At 38.0% G+C, this 20462-nt stretch overlaps 1 protein-coding gene and 1 long non-coding RNA gene across 4 annotated transcripts in view; one reads left to right on the top strand and one right to left on the bottom strand.

The window, feature by feature from the left end:
* Positions 1-716: 716 nt before the first annotated feature.
* LOC124389976 lies at positions 717-19610 on the top strand. Its single transcript, XR_006926671.1, has 4 exons — positions 717-880; positions 18439-18547; positions 19255-19387; positions 19490-19610. It is a non-coding gene; the product is annotated as an uncharacterized LOC124389976 (long non-coding RNA).
* The window catches only part of LOC124389974 (WD repeat containing planar cell polarity effector), an 89701-nt gene continuing 75343 nt past the window's right edge, over positions 6105-20462 (bottom strand). For all 3 annotated transcript variants that reach the window (XM_046855616.1, XM_046855615.1, XM_046855617.1), the window contains 5 exons: positions 18054-18159; positions 12281-12380; positions 9861-9952; positions 9211-9239; positions 6105-6420 (listed from right to left, as the gene is read on the bottom strand). In XM_046855616.1, the coding sequence (XP_046711572.1) occupies positions 6370-6420; positions 9211-9239; positions 9861-9952; positions 12281-12380; positions 18054-18159 (378 nt within the window). In that variant the 3' untranslated portion in view covers positions 6105-6369. The remainder of the gene's footprint in view (positions 6421-9210; positions 9240-9860; positions 9953-12280; positions 12381-18053; positions 18160-20462) is intronic.

Raw genomic sequence — 20462 nt, 5'->3', positions numbered from 1 at the left:
TACATTTTATTTAAAATGCAATTATTGAATTTGCTTTTTTTTTTTTTTTTTTGCACGAGCATAAATCTTGTGAGCAATCGCAAATAATATAGTTTGAGTTTTTTAAATGCTGTTAAAACAATATAGTCTAAATGCATGCATATTTCTGGTAAAAAAAAAAAATTGAGAGAGCACGCGAGAGCACGCGCTTGTGGGTCTCTGCAGAACCCGACTGAGTTTCCCCCCAAACAGCCCGCGGCCAAATCGCCACTCCTGATTGGGTAATTATGTGGGCGTGGTTTAAGGTTAATGGGTCAAAAGTGAATAGGAAGCCGGGCGTCAGGGGGTGAAGAATGAAGCTGTAGGAGTACAGGAGCATGTTCCGACAAAGCCGCTTTGCTTTCGGCTAATGTGGCTTTTAAGAGCAGGAAGAATGCGCTCCTGTAGTCTGGTAATGTCTGACATCACCGGAAGGGAAAAAATAATTACATTCCTTGCTGATTATTTGGACACGAAAAACAAATCGTATTCATGCTCATAACATATATTATCATAAATCTATTTTCCTTCAGAATGAAAATAAAAAAAACACAGATTCTCATAGTGATCAGAAAGCAGCTCCGCAATGTGTCCCTAATGAGTAAATGCCACGTGAATGCCACGTGACTGTAATCAGCGCCTGCTGTACGTTAATTAGTAATAATGTGCCAGCTGAATCAACAGCGCATGCGCAGAGGAGCAGTGGATGGACGCGTTTGCTCTGCGGCCCGGATGATGGGTGAAGTTCAGACAGAAACACGGACGGAAAGAAGCATTTCTGGTGTTCACCGGGTGCATCTGTTTGTACAGAGAGAAGAGATGGAGAGAGAGAGAGAGAGAGAGAGAGAGAGAGAGTCAGGAGGTATTTAATTAAAGTTATTTTTAGTGGTGGTGTGTTTTCTTTAATGCGCAAATCCCCCTGATGGCTGTTCTGCTAACTGGAAAAATAATTTGATCGATCGATCTATCGATCTATCTATCTATCTATCTATCTATCTATCTATCTATCTATCTATCTATCTATCTATCTATCTATCCCAATAACTAATCGTCTCAGTCACGTGGTTGTATTCCCCACGCACGTGCAGACTTTAATTTGTCTGATTGTTTTTCTTTTATGTAATAAATAAATCCTGAGTTTTGTTTGAGGAAAGAAATGAGGGGTAGATAACAAAATATTTTAATAATCCATATAATTAAATACTAAAGTAAGTCTAGCACTTACACAATATAAAATGTATTTAATTTATAAGTAATTCTGTAAATGCTTATTGACATTTGCTTTTTTGTGCGTTAATTGATTTTGCTTGTTTATTTGTTTATAAAGGGGAATAGTCGGTTATGGTTACATTTACTGCAGGATTTACTGCATGCAATGATGCTGCTCACCAAACAAATAAGCAAAAAATATTTATAATCATTTGATGCTCTGAAACTAAAAAACGCGTTTACACGCGCGCGCGATTCTTTATATATATTATATATATATATAAAAGCGCACATTTGAATGACGTGTTCATCACGTCTAAATTAAGTTCAATTAATAGAGATTTTATGAAATATAAATGATCTATAATAACACTTGTTTAAATGAGAACAGCTACAATATAAATATTTGCGCAATGTTTTTCCTTCATGCGACTTGTTCTTGCAGCTCCACTGATTATAATCTGATTTCATCCTGTTTGCGTTTAAACATTACAACTTTACTAAACAACATAATCCTTTACATTGAACTTTCCTTTTTACACAGACATTAACAACGAAAAAGTGTTAGACATATTTGTTCGTTTTGTTTTTCTTTTTTTTTTCTCCCTCACCACCACTGTGTGTGTGTGTGTGTGTGTGTGTGTGTGTGTGTGTATGTGGTCTTTAAACCTTTTGTCAGTCAGAGTCTTTACACTGAATTATTGCTTTGTGTGCAGTTCAGGGTGAAAATCTGCTTAGCACTAAAATCATTCATGAAGAATCAAAATGTTCTTCAACCACTAAAATGATCAAATAAATAAGATGCATGTTTAAGAAGAAGTAAATTGAATGATGTACTTTCGGTTGTTGCTTTCGTTGATACCATCAAGTGCAATCTTCTATAGCTTTTCTCTTCAAACATGGATGTACAGAAGCGTCGTGACCTTGTACAGCTTCAAGGGAACACAAACGTCTAATACCCTAAGGGTGCTTTCGTTACTATTTTGAATGAAGGAAATGTACAATACCGAGCTACACCCTGATTCTGAGACTGTTTCTGGTTGAAAACATGGTTCTAATAAGTGGTCAGGATTGTAGCCGAAGCATCGCTTGTGCCTTCACGAATCCGAGCTGGACATTAAACACACTCTGTGTTCCTATTGCACTATAATTACACACAGAGAAGTGTAAAAGGGATTTATTTATAAGACGACAGTGTGGTGGAGAGATGGGATGAGGAGATGCCTGTGTGCTCCTGTAGAGAAACTGCTGAGATACGGTGCTCATGGTTTTAACAAAAATGCTGAGGTTTGAAAAGACAAGGATTAATAGCAACAGTGTTTAAGGGGTTTAGGTCCTGACAGTGAACCGTGAGTTAGTTATAAGTTCTAGCACGATAACCTTCTCACACAGGAAAGTCTGTGGTCACTGAACACCTGGTGCACAAGAACCCATGCAAGTGTTCAAGCCAATGTTAGAAACTGGTACAGATTTAACCACGTTTGAATTAGAGTTCAGTCAAATATTTAGGACTTTTTGGTGAATTCTGATTTTGATCATAATCTACAATTCCTTTTATATGTTTAAAAGAAATGAAATGGCAAATTGCATGTAAAATGAAGCTTTTTGACACCTTTTGCTTATTTTATCCTTAATTTTGGTCTTTTATTGTCAGGATAGACTTCAAATTAAACACGTAATTATTTATGTGGCCTGTATTATGCATGAATATTATTAAATAGGTAGGTTTTACTACAAAAAATATGCAATTTAATCATGTATTGTGTGTGTGTGTGTGTGTGTGTGTGTGTGTGTGTGTGTGTATTTTCCAATATAATATCAATTGTATCCAGAGTAAGTTGTGTAAATTCTTCTGTCCGCCGTACCTGCTTTTCCGTATATCTGCATGAATTCTTGATAGGATTTGAGTTTGCATTTTGCGAAGAAAGCGCCTCGTGTTTACTGCTTGGAGACATCAAGATGTTGTCTAGGTTAAGGGCCCACAAAAGAACTTCAACATTCTTACTTGACAACGACTGCAACCTGATCGCACCGCTGGCATAATGGCTCTTAACAGCCCTAATTACAGAGGCTTGAACAGTTTGGTGCGTTTATTCTTGCAGGTTCAGGTGGCACCACACCTTTCCACCTGAACAGTTTGCTATTGGTATGTCACGGCGTAGTGAACTTTTAACCTGCCGGTCCTCGGCAGAACAGGTTTCTCCTGGTTAAACTAAAGACGCGACATGCTTACACGGCAATCAAACGGAAATAAAACGCGAATACGAGAATGCAGTTGAATCTCAGATTTGCTGGGAAAAGCATTAAAGGCTCAGTGCCAGGAATTTGTTCAACATTAGTATTGGTTCCTTAAAATAAACTCATAAAGCTTCCTGTACATTCAACAAAACGGCCTGACGCAGCTGAAACCATGTCGATGCGAGTGTGTGTGTGTGTGTGTGTGTGTGTTGGTGAGAGATTAATGGCAGAGGTGTTTGCAACGAAGATAACAAAAAGGCTTAATTTCTAATATTAGCACTAGCATCTCGCAAGAACAAACTCAAAAGCTTCAGAGGAGAGAGAAACGTTCTTACCCAATGTTGAAAATCAGCCGTTTCCAGCACATTTCACGCTTTTATTTTTGCGCTCTCACATTTCAAACCTCCCCATGAACAATAAAGATGGCTGAATGGCATTTGAAAGGCTTTGTGAAAATGGCTGAATATGAAAATAAAATGACGGGGGAACAGAAACACGGATATAAAAAGCACGAGGAAGACTTTCATGAAGGAGAAAAAACAAAAGCGAACAGTTTCAGAAAACAACTTTTGCCTGTTTAATGAAATCCCTGCTGAAATAAAACTCAGGACTAAAAAAGAAGGATAGAAAACTCTTCTATGGCCCATGTTGTCATAACTATCAAAGAAATTTCTTCTATTCACTTTATCTCTACAATAACGTTTGTTTAATTAACATTAGTGTGGATTTTAAGATCACTTGTTTAGTGGTGAACATCTATTAATCCTTTCAGTAGCCATGTCATCTCACATCTCTAGAGTTTTGATTCTGAAGTCACCTCAGTGGAGATTTACAGGGTCTATGTCTCAGTGCCTGTGTGGGTTTTGACTCGGTTCTCTGGTTTCCTCTCAAAAACATGCCTGTGGGTGGATATTGTACTAAATTGTTCCTGTGTGTGTGTGTGTGTGTGTGTGTGTGTGTGGTGCCCTGAAGTACACTGGTGTTCCATCCAGGGCATATTCCTGCCTCATACCCAGTGTTCCTGGATTCCATCAAAATCCACCAGCATAAAGTGCTTATGGAACGTGAGGAAGTGTCCACTTCTTTTGCATTTGAAACTAACCCTAGTGTCCATAAAGGTTTTATTTTTAGTACTAAAGTCTGTATTGCATTGTTAGATGATCACTTAAAAAGCATTTCTGTGGTAGGAACAGCTGTGAAGTTGGAATGTATTCTTCTGACTAATCCTAAAAACAAACATTTCCTAATGTGGGTTCTGACATGGAAGTAATACGAGTGTCAGGGCAGGTAGTGATGTGTAGGGGAGGTCTGGGGTGCAGTCAATGATCCAATTCCCAAAGTTGTTCGTTCAACAGGATTGAGTTCAGAGTTCTATAGCAGATCTTCCACTCCAAACCATGTAAAGTAGATCTTCATGGAGCTGGCTTTGTGCACAGGGGTATGGTCATGCTGGAACAGGTTTGGGTCTCCTGGTTCAGTTGAAGGGAAAATGTCATGCATCCAGAGACGTCCTGTACAAATGCATGCCTCTCCAACTTTGTGGTAAAAGTTGGCGTAAAAACTGCATATGGTTGAAAGTCACGTGTTCCAAAACTTTTGTCCATATGGTGTATTGGCAGTTTGTCAATAATATTTTAGAGGTTTTGTTACATCATGTTTTATAGTGGTTTTCCCTCCCAAGCCACTGGTTTATGATTTTTGCAAGACAAAACTAAGCACTAGATTAAACCAAGTGAATGAAAAGTTCACTGTGAATAATCACTGTTTAACAACCAGGTACAGTTTATAACGTTTAATTCATTACATGTTCTCCAAGACGGTTTTCTTTGTTTGTTTTAGCTTCAATTAAAGAACATAAAACAATCACATACACAATAGCAATACTTTTCTGTAACATCGTTATCTGATCCGTGTGAAGTGGAAATGGTTAAGATAATTGGCGGAGTTGAGATCAGTGTTTTTAATAACAAGCAGCAGGAAATGTTCAAATGCAGCATTTCTAATAGATCAGAAACTCATGTTAATGTCGTTGCTGCAAATATATTCTTTGCATTCCTTTTCCCAGAATGCAGCACAAACCGATTTTTCATTTACACGAAATCAGACCAGGGGCACCAATAAAAAGGCCACCTCGCGTGGAGTCGGCATCTGTTTCCAGCATCGGTTTGTGTATTTTTCTTTTATGAAAACACGGAAATCCTCTTAGAATGTAGAGTAAACTGATTACGATACTGTGAGGGATTATGGGTGGCTGGGTGCCGTCAGATTACGTTTGAGGCAAAGCGAAGCGGCATCAGCCCTGACACGGGTGAAACGCTGGTGTCCTCTGCTTTATAATTCCTGTGTGTAATCTCTTTCTCACATACACTCATATGGAATATGGTGAGAAGAAAAACCAAACCATCTCCTACACAGGCCACATCATAGCCATCTACAGTCAAGAGCAAAATCCAGTGTTTTACCAAAAATAAATTACTTTTTTTACATTTTGTTAATTGTTTTTAATTGTTTGATTTTTATCCCAAAACATGGCACATTGTGTAGAGGCTCGTGGTTGAGCAGTTTGAGTTCTACCAGATACAAATGAAGCTCTGAAGCACGAGAGATTTACACCAGAAGTGAGAAAAGTGTGAAGACGGTACAGTTAGAAGCACTTTTATTAAAAATAAGAATGGGGAAAAAATTCTAGTAATTATGCTTTAAATGTATATCTGTAAAATACCCTCTGTCCAAAATGATCTTTGTGGCTGAAATGAACTCCAATCCACAAGGCTACAAGTATAAACGCTGGTCCTGAGACACTTCAATTCTAAAGACACTTCATTCTTTAAACAATATCATCACATTGTTGCAACTAATAAACAGTTACACAATTAGATAATAATAGAAACTAATATCCAGTGTTTATACAATGCCAAAATGAATGACTTCCAGCTTCCTGGGGTCTTTTGACACCTGTAAGAAAAAAGAAAAAAAAAAGTGTTAACCATTCAAACAAAGTGAAACGTGATCTTTTAATATTAATATATTAATATTTAATATATTTTTAATATTAAAAATAACACTTTTTCACACAGGGCCATGTAGTTTTGGATTTTGTTTCCCCTCAATAATAAAAACCTTCATTTAAAAACTGCATGTTGTGTTCACTTGTGTTCTCTTTTACTAATATTTAAATTAGTTTGATGATCTGAAACATTAAAGTGTGACAAACATGCAAAAAAATAAAGAAATCAGGACGCAAACACTTTTTCACACCACTGTACATTTTACACACAAATACTGGCTTTGTGTTGAATTTTGCACATTTGAGTAACAGTTGTAAAGTAACTCGGATCTACGTGCACTATTTTGAACACTAAGGGCATTTTCCTGTTGCACAGTTAAGAAGTGAATCAGTTCATAGAAACTGGAAATCTTGCAAATCATCTCAAACAATAAGGAAAGTGAGATTCACCCAGACACCAGATGGACACAGTTGTACAATGGTGTCTTTGATGAGGTAGCATTATTTCTTCACTTCTTCTTCACTAGGAGACCCAAACCTGCAGCATGTCAATGCCTTTGTGCAAAAATCAAACTCCATGAAGCAATGCTTTAGATGGGTTGGAGTACTGATACTTTTGTGGCTGAATGAACAAAATCTCCACAAGCGCACTGTAAATCTAGTGGAACATCTTCCCAGGAGAGTGGAGAATATTATTAACAAAAAAATGGGGACTAAAAGCACATACATGGCACATACATAGTCAGATATCCATGAACATTTGTTCTTGTGCATCCATATACCACAATCTTCCCAAAGTGACGTGTTGATATGAGCTTTCTTAACTTTCTACTTGACTTGTGTTCAGTTTGATCCACACAAAATATAGACCCATGTGCTTACTTTGTGGATTCCTTAAATCGTTGAACTTGTTAAAATGACTTACTTTTAACCATCATTCAGTATTCAGTCTGATTACTACACTCATCTCTTGGTTGGTTCTTAATCGCTGTGTCAGAGTTGGTGATCATTTTACTTCCTCTACCATTCATCCAACCAGCAAGTGTGTGACTATGCGCTTCCAATGTAACTCTGTCGTTTCCCTCATCATACCAAAGCTTTTCAGCTATGAACTTCCTAAAATGAACATGAACAAGCCAACTTAATCTTGTGGCAGAATCAGTTTTTCCTTCTGTATTATCTCTTGCACCTCTCGACTGTATTACACTGTTTACCAGCTGTTTTTTTTGCACTGCACTGTGTCTGTTTATATTTACTCCCAATTATAGTTTTTTTACAGTTCTCTTTGCACAGAACTGTATAATCAGAGTATACAGTAGCTTTACTGGTCGGCGCTATCTTGGGTTATGTGTTGTCTTGTGTTGTCTGTCTGTCTGCACTGTCTGTCTGTCCACTGTTTTTCGTCTGCACTGTTTGCACTTGTAGCGGTTGTAGCTCTATGTTGTTTAGTGTAGCACCAGGGTTCTGGAGGAACGTTGTCTTGTTTTTACTGTGTACCACTGTGTATAGTAGAAATTACTATAAAAGCCTCTTGACTTGATCTGCTCAGAGTTTTTCACATCTCCCAGCATTTCACCCAATAGTAGGACCGTAGGGATTGCGGTGGTTTTCGCTCGGCACACAAAATACCTGCAGGATTCGTGTCTGAATCTCATGGACACTGAAGACTGGCAACACGTTAAATGTGTTTAAACAGCCGTTGAGTTGATCCTGAGATGGAACGTCTTGATTAAAAGTTGAATCTGTTCCAAGTACAATTGTTTAAATGTAAGTTTTTTTCAAAAGCACCCAAATGAACCAATCACCTTTCAGGCTGATCCTCTGTGTTCCTCAGCAGAAGTGGAAAAGAGTATTATATCAACAGCGGTGGACAGTAAGGAAGTAAATGTAATTCGTTACTGTACTTAAGTAGCTTTTTCACGTATCTGTACTTTACTGAAGTGTTTCAATTTTGGGAGACTTTTAACTTTAACTTCACAAAATTTCAAGGTCAAATATTTTACTTTTTAGTCGACTACATTTTGTGAAATCTTTATTTACTTGACGAATGTCCCAGAACAGATTTATTCCCACTTTGCTCTTATAGTAACCTCCACTCTTCCTGGATTTTTGAAAAATAGCTGTAGGAATTTGTGATCATTCCGTTGCAAGAGCATTAATGAGATCAGTAAGTGTTTTGTGATAAGGACTGGGGTTCAGTTTGTGTGGGTCTTCAGTGGGATTAAAGTCTTTGTTCTTTTCACAATCAACTTTTTGCACTCCATCCATACCGCACCATACCTTCATAGATCTGGCTTTGTGCACAGGGGCATCGTCAGGCTGGATCAGGTTTTGGGCCTCTGAGCTTGCAATTTTGTAGCAAGAGTTTGTAGGAAGTGGTTGACACTGGAGTTCTTATCAAAAGGTCATGAGTTCAAATCCTGACACCACCAGGCCCTTGACTAAGGCCCTTAATTCCTTAACTGCTCATTTGTATAAATGAAGTAAATATAAATTCCTCTGGAAAAGTGCGTCTGCCAAAATGCTGTCAATGCAAGAGTTTGGGGAAGTACCACATAAGGGTATGATGATCAGGTGTTTCCACACTTTCATTATACTGTATGGCACATTTGAGCGAACATGTTTCTTCATCGACAAAAAAAAGGGGCTATGATGTAACGTTCACAATTTTGAGCAGATACCAAAAACATTACAGCTGAAACTTCCGCTACTAGACTACGTAAAGCATGAAGCCATACCTGATCTTTCTGGTGGTTTAGTGTGAATTCTACAAAAGAAGAAAAAGCACAGATTTGAGAGTTAGTTTGCTAGGTTTCATATAGAATACCAGTCTGATATACGTATAGGGAATATTCAGAGCAAATCTAAATATATAGTACACAGTATAAGCTTGTGTATACATTTTCATACACGTGTGCTGGGGGTTCCAGCTGTGTAGTAGCGTAGTAGTAGTGTTACTGTAACTTTGTTAAATGATACTTTCCACCATCATTAACATTCAACATTATGCCGGCATTAAAAAGCTGATGCAAATGTCTGTAATAGCCTGCAGTCAGCACTGTCCAATAAATATGTATTTTTGGGAGAAACGTATAATTATTATGCAGACTTGAAAAGAATAAAACATTGGAGTTCTGGGATGACTAGTTAACTACAATTGAACTTGAGAAAAAGCAGCCAAGTTGAACAAATTTTAGAAATGGGGGAACACGGGGGCTGAATTCATATTCAGAACGTTCACTGGAGTGATTAATGGTCATAATGGAAGTGCATCAGTGCAAGTGCAGCACGGGATCACGAGTGTAAGACTATAGCGTACATGCACACGCAAGTACGTGCACACAATAGTTCGGCAATGAAACACGCACGTGCAAGCATCAACACGCACCTGTTTGAGTCCAGGGCCAGAGGCTGGGATTTACCGTTGTCTCAGCAAGGTCTTTTCCCCTCTCCCTGTCCATCTTTCTCTTGGAGTCAACTCTAGAGACAGAGAGAAAGTCTGAGGAAAAAACTGCTTCATAGAACACGTTTTTCTCACATATGCTAATTCACTTTTCATTTTCCGAGTCTTGTTACGATGATCACTCTTAACCTTTAGTAAGAGTTTAGAAATAACCCTCTCACTTTGTCCTCATATACAGCAGACAGCTTCCTGATTGGTGTTTGAGGTTCCTCCGAGTCTCCGAGTGCAAGACATCACGACTGACCTTTCTGTCAGCATGTCAAGTCCTCTCTCCACTGACATTTAAAGTGATGTGCAAGATACAGTGGCTTCATATGTGTGTGAGGAAGTGTGTTTGCTTGAAGACTCGGATTAAGTAGGAAACAAGGGGGGGGGAAGCTCGAGTAATGCATATGATGGGAAAGGATCAGGTCATTCTTTTGGAAATTCATTCACAGGAGCTGAACGTTCTGTACAATCAAATATACAAAATTTAATAGGTGAGATCAGTAGCAAAAAAAAGCATCCAGAGATGCACAAGAATTGAAAATGAAATGTGTAAATGTTTCCTATGATACAACTGATGCCACTAAATCATATGTTTGATATTTAACTTTTTTTTTTTAACTCACAAATCGTGATTTAGAGAAGGCTAAATATTTATTTATTTATAAATTCAGCTAAATCCCCCGGTATAATGATGTAATTACGACTGGTTGTAATCTATTTATAGTTGTTGATTATAATACATTTTAAACATTCCCTTTTAAATGCTTTGATTTAAATCACCTGATCACTACACCTCTACAACACAGATGCCCAGACTTGGGCCCTCAGGGAGAAGTTGGCCTGTGATGACCTTTGGCCTATTATAGAACAAATTGGATAGATTTGTAGATTATACTATGTTTTACTGAACTAGAAATGAAATGAAACTATTAGTTAAGCAGATTACAAAGAAATGTTTTCTTTTTAAATATGAAATCATAAGGGGAACCATGGCAAATTTCATTTTAATGTAATATTTGGAATAATCCAAAATTTATCTTCAGCCCACGTCCCTCAATCAGGTTTTATTTTTGGCCCTTTGTAGGAAAAATGTTCGGGCTCTTCAAACAAAGCACACAGTAGCTTCTGTTCTGTTCTTCTATTGCAGTTTATCTAGCTGAACACAGCTCCTACCAGAGACTAGATTCAGTCCCATACAGTCAGATGATGCACTACATTAGAAACTGTAAGTTTGCACAGACTTCCATAGATTTTCATTTTAATTTCTCACTCTGCTCTGTTTGCTGAGCTGACACTGGTGGTTTAGAAAACATTAATGCTAAAAAAAAAACGAAGGCGAGTAAACGCTTCACCACAACAGCACTCGTAAAAATAAATAAATAAATAAATTCTGTGTTTCTTTTGGTTAAATAACAGAAATGCAGGAGGATAAACTTTAGCAAAACACCTGCTACAGAATCCACAATGTGCATTAAGAAAACAGCAACTCCAGCTTCCTATTTCCTCAAACTACAGCAAGAATTGTAAACAAAATTAATTGTTCCAATTAACTTTACTGTTTGTTAAAAATAACTGTAATGCTAAAACCATTAAGGTATATGCATAGGATTAGCTACAGCAATACACAAGTCAGTGTTACCTCACAAAGACATTGTGGCACACAGACTGTGTGTAAGAGCCTTTGCTTGAGCATGTACTTGTATTTTTTTTCTTCTTGCTCTCTCTCATCGCATTTCTTCGTACTTTCCCTTTCTCTTCATGCCAGAACTCAGAAGATCAGTTTCCTTGATGGCCCCAGCATTAAAAACAATAGCACTCAATCTGAGCGCAGATTAGACCGGCCACAGTAAGATAAAATATATGGAAATAATTGATATTTGAATATCGCATTTTACAACCACAATTCCAAAAAGTTGGGATGCTTGGTAAAATGTAAATAAAAACAGAATGCAATGCTTTGCAAATCTCCTAACCCTATATTTTCTTTCCAATTGTTAAAAGAATAGGTGATGCTACACAGTAGTAAATGTTAAAACTGTTTTGAGACATGTTGCAGTCATCAAATTGAAAATTACACAATTTATTTTTCATTTCAACTGAGGAAATGTACCATTGTAAACATTCAACGTTTTCCATGTTCTATTGTAAGTCAAATATGGGTTTGAGATTTGCAAATCATTCTTTATTTACATTTCATTTTCTCCATTTTTTTTTTTTTTGAGATAGGGCTGTACATAAAGAAGAGTGCAATCACGTTAACCTGTTATTTGTATGTCATTACTGTCACCTGTTTCTGTATTACTGTGTGGGCTGATCTGATATTCACGACTTTATCTTCTGTAAATCACCATACACACCTTGTGTTCTTGCGTGCTTTACCATGGTTGGTCCATTCTGGATGTGTTTTAATGGGGGAGAGAGACACTTCGTTCTGTTTAACTGTGTGCTGGGACTCCTCTGTAATGAGAAGAAAAACACACCCAAAATGACTGATACAGATTCAATGTCAGTACAGAGGTTTTCAGAATATACAGCATCTTACAAAAATGAGTGCACCCCTCACATTTCAGCAACCATTTAAGTAAATCTGCTCAAGGGACAATACTATAGAAATGAAACTTGGATATATTTTAGTCAATGTGCAGTAAAGCAGTATAGATGCCTATTTGTATCAAAAGGTGCAGGCTATTTGTTGGTACCTCAAATAATGAAGACTACAGCAGGGGCAGATCTTTCTCTTGCAAATCCCCACAATTATGGAACAGCCTTCCAATCAGTGTTCGGGACTCAGACACAGTCTCAGTGTTCAAGTCAAGACTGAAAACATTTATTTAGTCAAGCCTTTTATTGGTATGTTTTTCTTAGGTAAAGGAGCAGATCTGTAGGGATCATGGATACTGAGTGTTTGGTAAACTGGTATATTTGTATGCTGTCGTCCCCTCACTCTCACACGTTCACTCAGGTTTGTTGCCAGTGGTGTGGTGGCGTCTCTTATCCCAGAGAGCCATCATGTCTGTGGCTCTCCCTTTTAGTTATGCTGCCATAGAGAGTCTTGCTGGAGTCCCAACTGCACAATGTTTTTTTTTTATCACTGCATTCTGTGTAAAGCTCCTTTGAGACAATGTCCAGTGTTAAAAGTGGTATAAAAATAAATTGAATTAAATTGAGATTCACTGTTCTCTAAAAATAACTCAACATACAGCCATTATTGTCTAAATAACTGGCAACAAACGTAAGCACACCCTAAGTGTCAATATTCTGTGATCACCGTTGTTATCTAGCACTATCTTAATCCTCTTGGGCATGGAATTTATGAATGGAAGAGCTGCACAGGTTGTTGCTGGGATCCTCTTCCACTCCTCAATAATGAAATCATGGAGCTGCTGGATGTCAGACACAGAGCCAGCTTCAGAAAAGTCTTCCTTCTGGGATGATGGCCATGCAGACCGACTTGTTGCAGTGTATGGTGTATGGTCTGAGCAATGACAAGTGGACCTTCTGCTTCTGCAACCTCTAAAGCGATGCTGCAGCACTCATGCGTCTGTTTTTTTAAGAAGCTTCTGCAACTGACCGGTCTGTTCCGAGTGGAACCCGTCTTGGAAAACCTCTGTATGTCCCTGACCACTGTACTGTAACTCAGTTTTAGGGTATCACTGATCTTCTTATATCCTCGGTTATTTTTTGGAGAGCAACAATTCTAAGTCTTTGCTATGAGGTGCCATGTTGAACATCCAGTGGTCAGTATCAAAGAGTTGTACTCAAAGCACCACATTGTAACTGCAAATAGAAGATACACATATTTGTATGGTTCTTTCAAGCAGACAAAAACATGAACATGATGAAAAGAAAGTACAGCTGTTATCACTTGGGGTGTACTCATTTTTGTTGCCAGCCAGAGTTATTTTCAGAGGACAGTAAATCTGTACTGCTATACAAGCTGCACCTTGACTAAAATACATCCAAGTTTAATTTCTATAGTATTGTCCCTTGAGTAGATACACTGAAATGGTTGCCGAAATCTAAAAGAAGTGTAGTCACTTGTGTGAGATACTGTATTTAAGTAAGACATGAAGTTATAATAAATATTGGCTCGGATGCAGGCGCTAAACTGCAGGTCAGGGAAGTATCTTTTCACATCTGTAATGTTATCTAGTTTAACTGTAGGATTGTGAGTGAGATGTTGCTTTTATAGGACAATTTTATAAATATGAGTTAATAAATATAATTAAATACTCTAGCATCAGAGTACTTTTATTTTGGTAAATTTGTAATATCTTACTCTTTACTCCACTACGTTTCCTAAAAACATGCCGTTCCAAACTGCTTTGAAAAAAATACATAAATTGCATTAAATGAGAAACTGCAGCAAAAACATAAGCGTAAGCCCACGCTTCTGGTGTGTGTGTGTGTGTGTGTGTGTGTGTGTGTGTAGGAAGGGTGTTTTGTATAGTTACGATTCTGTAACTATATAAAACTTATCTCCTTATAAAGGTCTGATGTGCAGGACAATGGAACACTAGACTGCAACCATTGGTTCTCATAGGTCACTACTTTTACTTTTCATACTTGGGTACATTTATAAGCAAGTTATTTTGTGCTTTTACTCCAGTAGAAATGTAACAGGAGGAGTTTGCGAGCAGTGGAACTCTTGGAATGCCCTTCGACCAATCAACTGTTGTATTAAAAAATCTATATAATTTATTTATAGACAGCATTTTTTTCCCTAGATACATCAACCTCCAAAATGGAACTAAAGAAGCAAACCAAAAGAAACACACATCTTGAGAAAACAAAGAATTTAGCAATTGTCTTAACAGTAATATGACTGGAATAATTTGAAAACATTTTCTTCATAAGCTTTCTACTAGGAGACATGGCAATTTAGTGTAAATACACTGCTATTTCTAAAAAATGAATTTTAAATTTAATCAAATACACTTCGACTGGGAAGTCCTACTCAGGAAGGTTTTGTTAGGATCATGTTAAAAATAAAACGCTCCTATTCGAAGTGCAACATGGTCGCTCGCAACATCGGCAGTAAACAAAGCTGCACTGCTCTGCTTTGGATATTGGGGGATTTAGCACTATAAAAATAATATCCTTATAAATAAAAATCTCATATCACAATGTTAGCTGGCCTGCTCATTGCTAGGTCGTTAGCTTTTATACAAGCTTCACTGAGGCAATTTTCAATGCGGTAACGAGTGTTGATGTAATTTTGAGATCCGACTTCCCACAAAGTAAACAGGATAATGTAAAACATAGTCTGAGCTAATCTCTGTGTGTATATAATCAGATAAATAGATAGATATGCATGTGCACACACTATCGCCTTATAAATACACCTGAAAGATACCACACTACATACTAGCTAGTGAATTTTCAAATGTTTGATTCAAGGATTGTTTTGATTTCTGTAGCCATGTTTAGTCTGTATTGTACCTGAGCACAACAGAGGCCTTGAACCAAACTTGCAGAGAAGTAAAGCAAATAAAGCATTCAGGCGGCAGAATATTAAAACTAACATTTTAACTATTAACGCCTACAAATCGCACACGTTCTCCATTTAGCTCTCATTATCTCTCCTGCTCTCTCTCTCTCTCTCATGCTTTAGAACCTCAGGCCTGCTCTAGGGAGCAACAAAATCATCAAGGACATAATTAAGAGGCTTGTGTGTGTGTGTGTGTGTGTGTGTGTGTGTGTGTGTGTGTGTGTGTGTGTGTGTGTGTATATGGGGTATGAGCACACCACACACACACACACACACACCCTGAGGTAGTGACCTCCGTTTGTGAAGTTAAACACCTCCCTAGTCTCATCAGTACGCTTTTTAACCTGCACCTCAGCTAATACACATGCAGCCTCTTCAGGCTTCTTCTCTTTTTTCCTCCCCTCTCTTTCTCCCTCACTCATCTTACTGCAGAAAGAAAACACAAAATACAGAAATATTGAGGTGTTCACAGGGTCAAGTACGAATTCGCATGTTGCACCTCTCTGAGTTACTGTACCCCACAAACCCTGAAGCCTGAATTATCCCTAAGGCCCTGATTTGTTTTTAAAAAGTGGTTTTGCACACACAATGGTAGTGTTTCAGTAATGGAAGAAAATACAGTAGTAACCATGTTAAAGAATATGGAGTTTGTGCACATCTGATTATAAGATTTCTGTGCACTTTTATATATCCCATTCCACATTTAGTCCCCGTTTGCTGTTCTAGTAGATGTTTCCACTAGATTTTAATTAGTTATTCCCAAAGGTGTTCAGTAGAGTTGAGGTCAGAACTCTATAGCAGGCCACTCAAGATCTTCCACACCAAATCATGGAGCTGGAGGCTTTGTGCAGAGGAGCATGGTCATGTTGAAACAGGTTTGGGTCTACTAGTTAAAGTGAGGGGGAAAATTTTAATGCTAATTCATCCAAAGACGCCCAATATAACTGTGGTGCCAAAAAGGTTGTGGACCTGTGGTCTATTTGTCTCGGCTATAATATATTAAATGAGCTATACATACTAAATGGGTTAATTTGTATTTAAAGTATATATTTATACTCATTTTGAGCCACTATGAATTAATGCGCCTCTCTTTCAACATGAACAAATGTGCAAAATGCCCATGAAATGTTGAGATTTACCGTAATTTCCGGACTATTAAACACACCCAAATATAAACCGCACCCTCTGAATTTTACAAAGATTTTTATTTTGAACATAAATACGCCGCACCTGTCTATAAGCCTATATTGAAACTAATGAACTTTACACAGGCTTTAATGAAAGACAGTGTCTGTTACACGGCTTGTATCTAAACAGTAGCTCACCAAGAAAGTCATTGTTCACTGTCTTCCTCCTTCCTTTCACAACTATTTCTCTCGAGAGTTTTTCTTTTGGCATCGTCTTGCGTTTAAAAATCACCATCGGTGAATCTTTTCTCCCGATGCCGTGCAGCTCAGAACACAGGTGAAGTGTGTGTTTTCATGCCCGGTTGTTTTCAGCGTGACGAATGATTCACATTTCCTGTAGACAGTCCGAGTGAGTGGCAGGTCAAACGTCAGAGGAACATCATCCATATTTATGATGTGGTGCGGCCCGATTCAGTGGGAGCGCATCTGATTTAATATAAAGAATTGTATTGGTTCACCTGAACCCGTTCGCAATTTCATTGGTCTAATGTTATGGGTCTCAGTTTTTTGGCTTGAAGTTTGTGAAACCGGGAAAAACCCAGGATTAATCTATAAATTAGCCGCTTCATTGTTTAAGCCGCGGGGTTCAAAGCGTGGGGGAAAAGTAGCAGCTTATAGTCCGGAAAATACGGTAATATGAATTGTTGTATGAAAGACACAAGACTTACTCAGACACTGGTAGTGAATCAGTTTTTTCCCCCCTGATGGCATTTAATAGTTAAAACAATTGAATAATTAGTAACAATACTATTAAGAAACAATGGCTTGAAACTCAGAAGCAGTTATCAGATTTTAGGTATTTTTTTGTTTATCAAAACCAGCCTACTGGAACAATAACTGGTAAACCAAAAGCACATGAACCCAGGATTATTGCAATCAACTCTCAAAGAAATGATAATAAAAAATAAATAAACACATAATTCTGTGTCATAAACCATATCAATGCTGATACATACAGTATATATACTTTGCTACTGTCTGGGCTTCCTTTAAAAATTATGCCTACTAAGAGTTGGGCTATTGGCAGAAAAAATTAATTAATGATACTTTGTCTTTTCTCTCTTTCTTTTTTTTTTTTATAACATTTTCTGTAAATGAATAAATAAATACTGGAAAATATTTGAAAAGATTTATGGGTTTGAAAGCCGTTTTTTTATCATTCTGAATTGTTTTTCTTTATAAGTCGAGTTTCTGTCATTCCAATACATTGTAAACATTGTATATGAGAAATCCCTAAAGTTCCTCCTGGGCACTATAGTTACTGTAACTAGTTATGGGTTTGAGTGTTGTAAAGGTTTTTGATAGCAGTGATTGCTACAGTGCAGTTTCAGAAACATAATTTTTCGAATCTAGTGCATCATTTCTACTAAAATTACAACAGTAAAAGCAATATTTTCTCAAGGCCTGGTTACACGTTTATAATCCAATATCGGCTTGAAACACCACTCTCACCTTGGTCAGAGGTTGTGACCTCTTCCACATCCAGCTCCTGAGCCTTCCGTTGGGCCACGCTGGCCAACACGGGTTCCCCGTTGTCCCGTGCCACATAATGTAGGTCCTTTAGAAGGCAAAATAAAATTGAGGAAAAAGTCAGAAATAAAGCTCCACTCGTCAATAGACAATATCAAAGCATTTTGTAGAAGACAGAGTGAGTAAGAGTGTGAGAGAGCGAGCATGAGAGACAGAGACACCTGTTTGAAGTTTAATAGAACCCTGGAAAAAATGAGTATCAAACTTTCTGAAAAAAAATCCCTCATGTTTGTTCTCTTTAACCCCCTCTTCCCTCGTTCCCCCTCTCTCTCTCTCACTCTGATGGATCTTATCTCATCCCTTTCAGAAGCTGGGGCAAAGGAGATGTGGAGAGAGGAAGGTGTCACCTTTTAGAAAGCGAGAGCGGCGCTCTTCATGTCGAAAAATAGGAGTTTAGACGTTCTCATTACGAGCAGGTGGTCGTACACACACACACACACACACACACACACACACACACACACACAGCGTGCGCACACGCACAAAATGTCATTTTCCATCCCTCTCATCTTACAGAATGGAATATAATATCTTTATCTCTGCATCAACCCGCCATTTAGCCTCCCGATGTGCCTCCAAATGTCAGTTTACATCCACAATTCCATTTGGAGACTTCTCTCAGACAGAAAATGTGAAACGGACAACATTTATTGACAGGAAAATGATTTCTGGGGTTGGAAAATCACATTCTTGAAGAGTAAAACTATTTGCAGATATGTGCACATAGATATGTTGTGGATTGTAGATTTGTAATATCAGATATATTGGTGTAATAGATGCTTTAGGGGATGTGTGTGTATATGTGCTCTCATAAGTTCTATATATATCATAGTGGCATTTTTAATATTGCCCTCAAATAGCATTCCATTTAAATGCGAGAGTCAATATCACAAAAGAAAATCGATCCAAGTTCAAGGTCAGAATAGCAACAGCAACTGAGACACGCCCTCTAATGCATTCAGCTGAGGTGGTTTTCACACTGGGCATGCTCACTGCAGTAAAAGGAGTCCTGAGGGCAGTGTCCCACTGCAGTGTTGGTCTGGTTTCAGACTTGCTTGATTCTATTAAACCTTTGTTTGCAAACATTATACAGGCATTCCTATTAATTTTGTTCATCCTGTAGGTTTTCTAATATCCTCATATCTAAATAAGGCACCTCACCTCCTCTGTGTCCCACAATGCTTTCCTGCCATTCATCTCACACATGTGGAAACTGATGTCATCAGCTGAAACAGACAGCGGTGGACAGTAAGGAAGTAAATATAATTTCTTTACTGTACTAAAGTTGCTTTTTCGGGGACTTTTACTTTAACTTCACTACATTTCAATGTCAAATATCTTATTTGTTTTTTACGCAGCAAACCACCGATCATTGATGGGATCAACTAATCACCAACATACAGTTCAGCGTCGGTTCATCAGCAAGCAGAACATTCTTAAAGGAATAAATGCTGGAAGAAACTCCTGACTCGAACTCGCCACAACACACATGGCCTTATTTGTGCATTTCTTCTTTTCATTTTCCTAAATAGATTAAAAGAAGGTTTTGGGCTCATGATGATTAAGATTTATTTATTATTATTGCTTGAAAATAGATTTCAGTGTTTGACTAATTGTTCTTATGCACTAGACATGGTTTGTGTACTTCATCCACCACTAATTCATTTATCATTCAGACTAAAAGATTTTAATCCGACATTCTCCCCTGCTGCAGTTATACACTTATCCCAGCGTTTAACTAACACCTGGAAAGATTTGTCGGTACGCCTGAACCATCCCAGGACAGCCCTGTTTCACTTCGTCACTGAGGGACGTACGGCCATCTGGGAAACGTTTACATCATTCAAATGTCTTCATGTGTCTGAACATCTCATCGCCGTTCTGTGCTTGCAGTCTTCTGAGATATCTGCAAGTTTCACACCTTTGTTCACAAGAAACGTTTTCACCGCATGCTGTTCCATGCACCAAGGCTGCTGTCTACCATCTTGATCAACAGTCTCTGGGCCACGACATGTCAGTAATGGGACACAATAGTTCTGCGTAGTACCGCCACGCTAGCATCTGTTTTTATACCTGTAAAATTAAATGTCCCAGTTTGATATGACCACAACAATTATCTCGAATACCATGGAATAGATACGTTTCAGGATGCAAGGCAGCACTGATTAATTGAAATGATTCAGATCTTCACGTTTTTTAAAACTGTTCTGCCTTCATTGCATAGGATATCTCTTCCTGAGGCTTTAGATAGAAACACTTCATTTTGTTTCAGGTTCATGAAGAACCTTGATTGTGGCTGAGAGAGAGAGAGAGAGATGGGATCAGAGAAGA

Source organism: Silurus meridionalis, chromosome 8 (genome assembly GCF_014805685.1).
Source record: "Silurus meridionalis isolate SWU-2019-XX chromosome 8, ASM1480568v1, whole genome shotgun sequence".
Lineage (NCBI taxonomy): Eukaryota > Metazoa > Chordata > Actinopteri > Siluriformes > Siluridae > Silurus > Silurus meridionalis.
The sequence above is the reverse complement of the archived record's forward strand: the minus strand, read 5'-3'. Positions and strand labels throughout refer to the sequence as shown.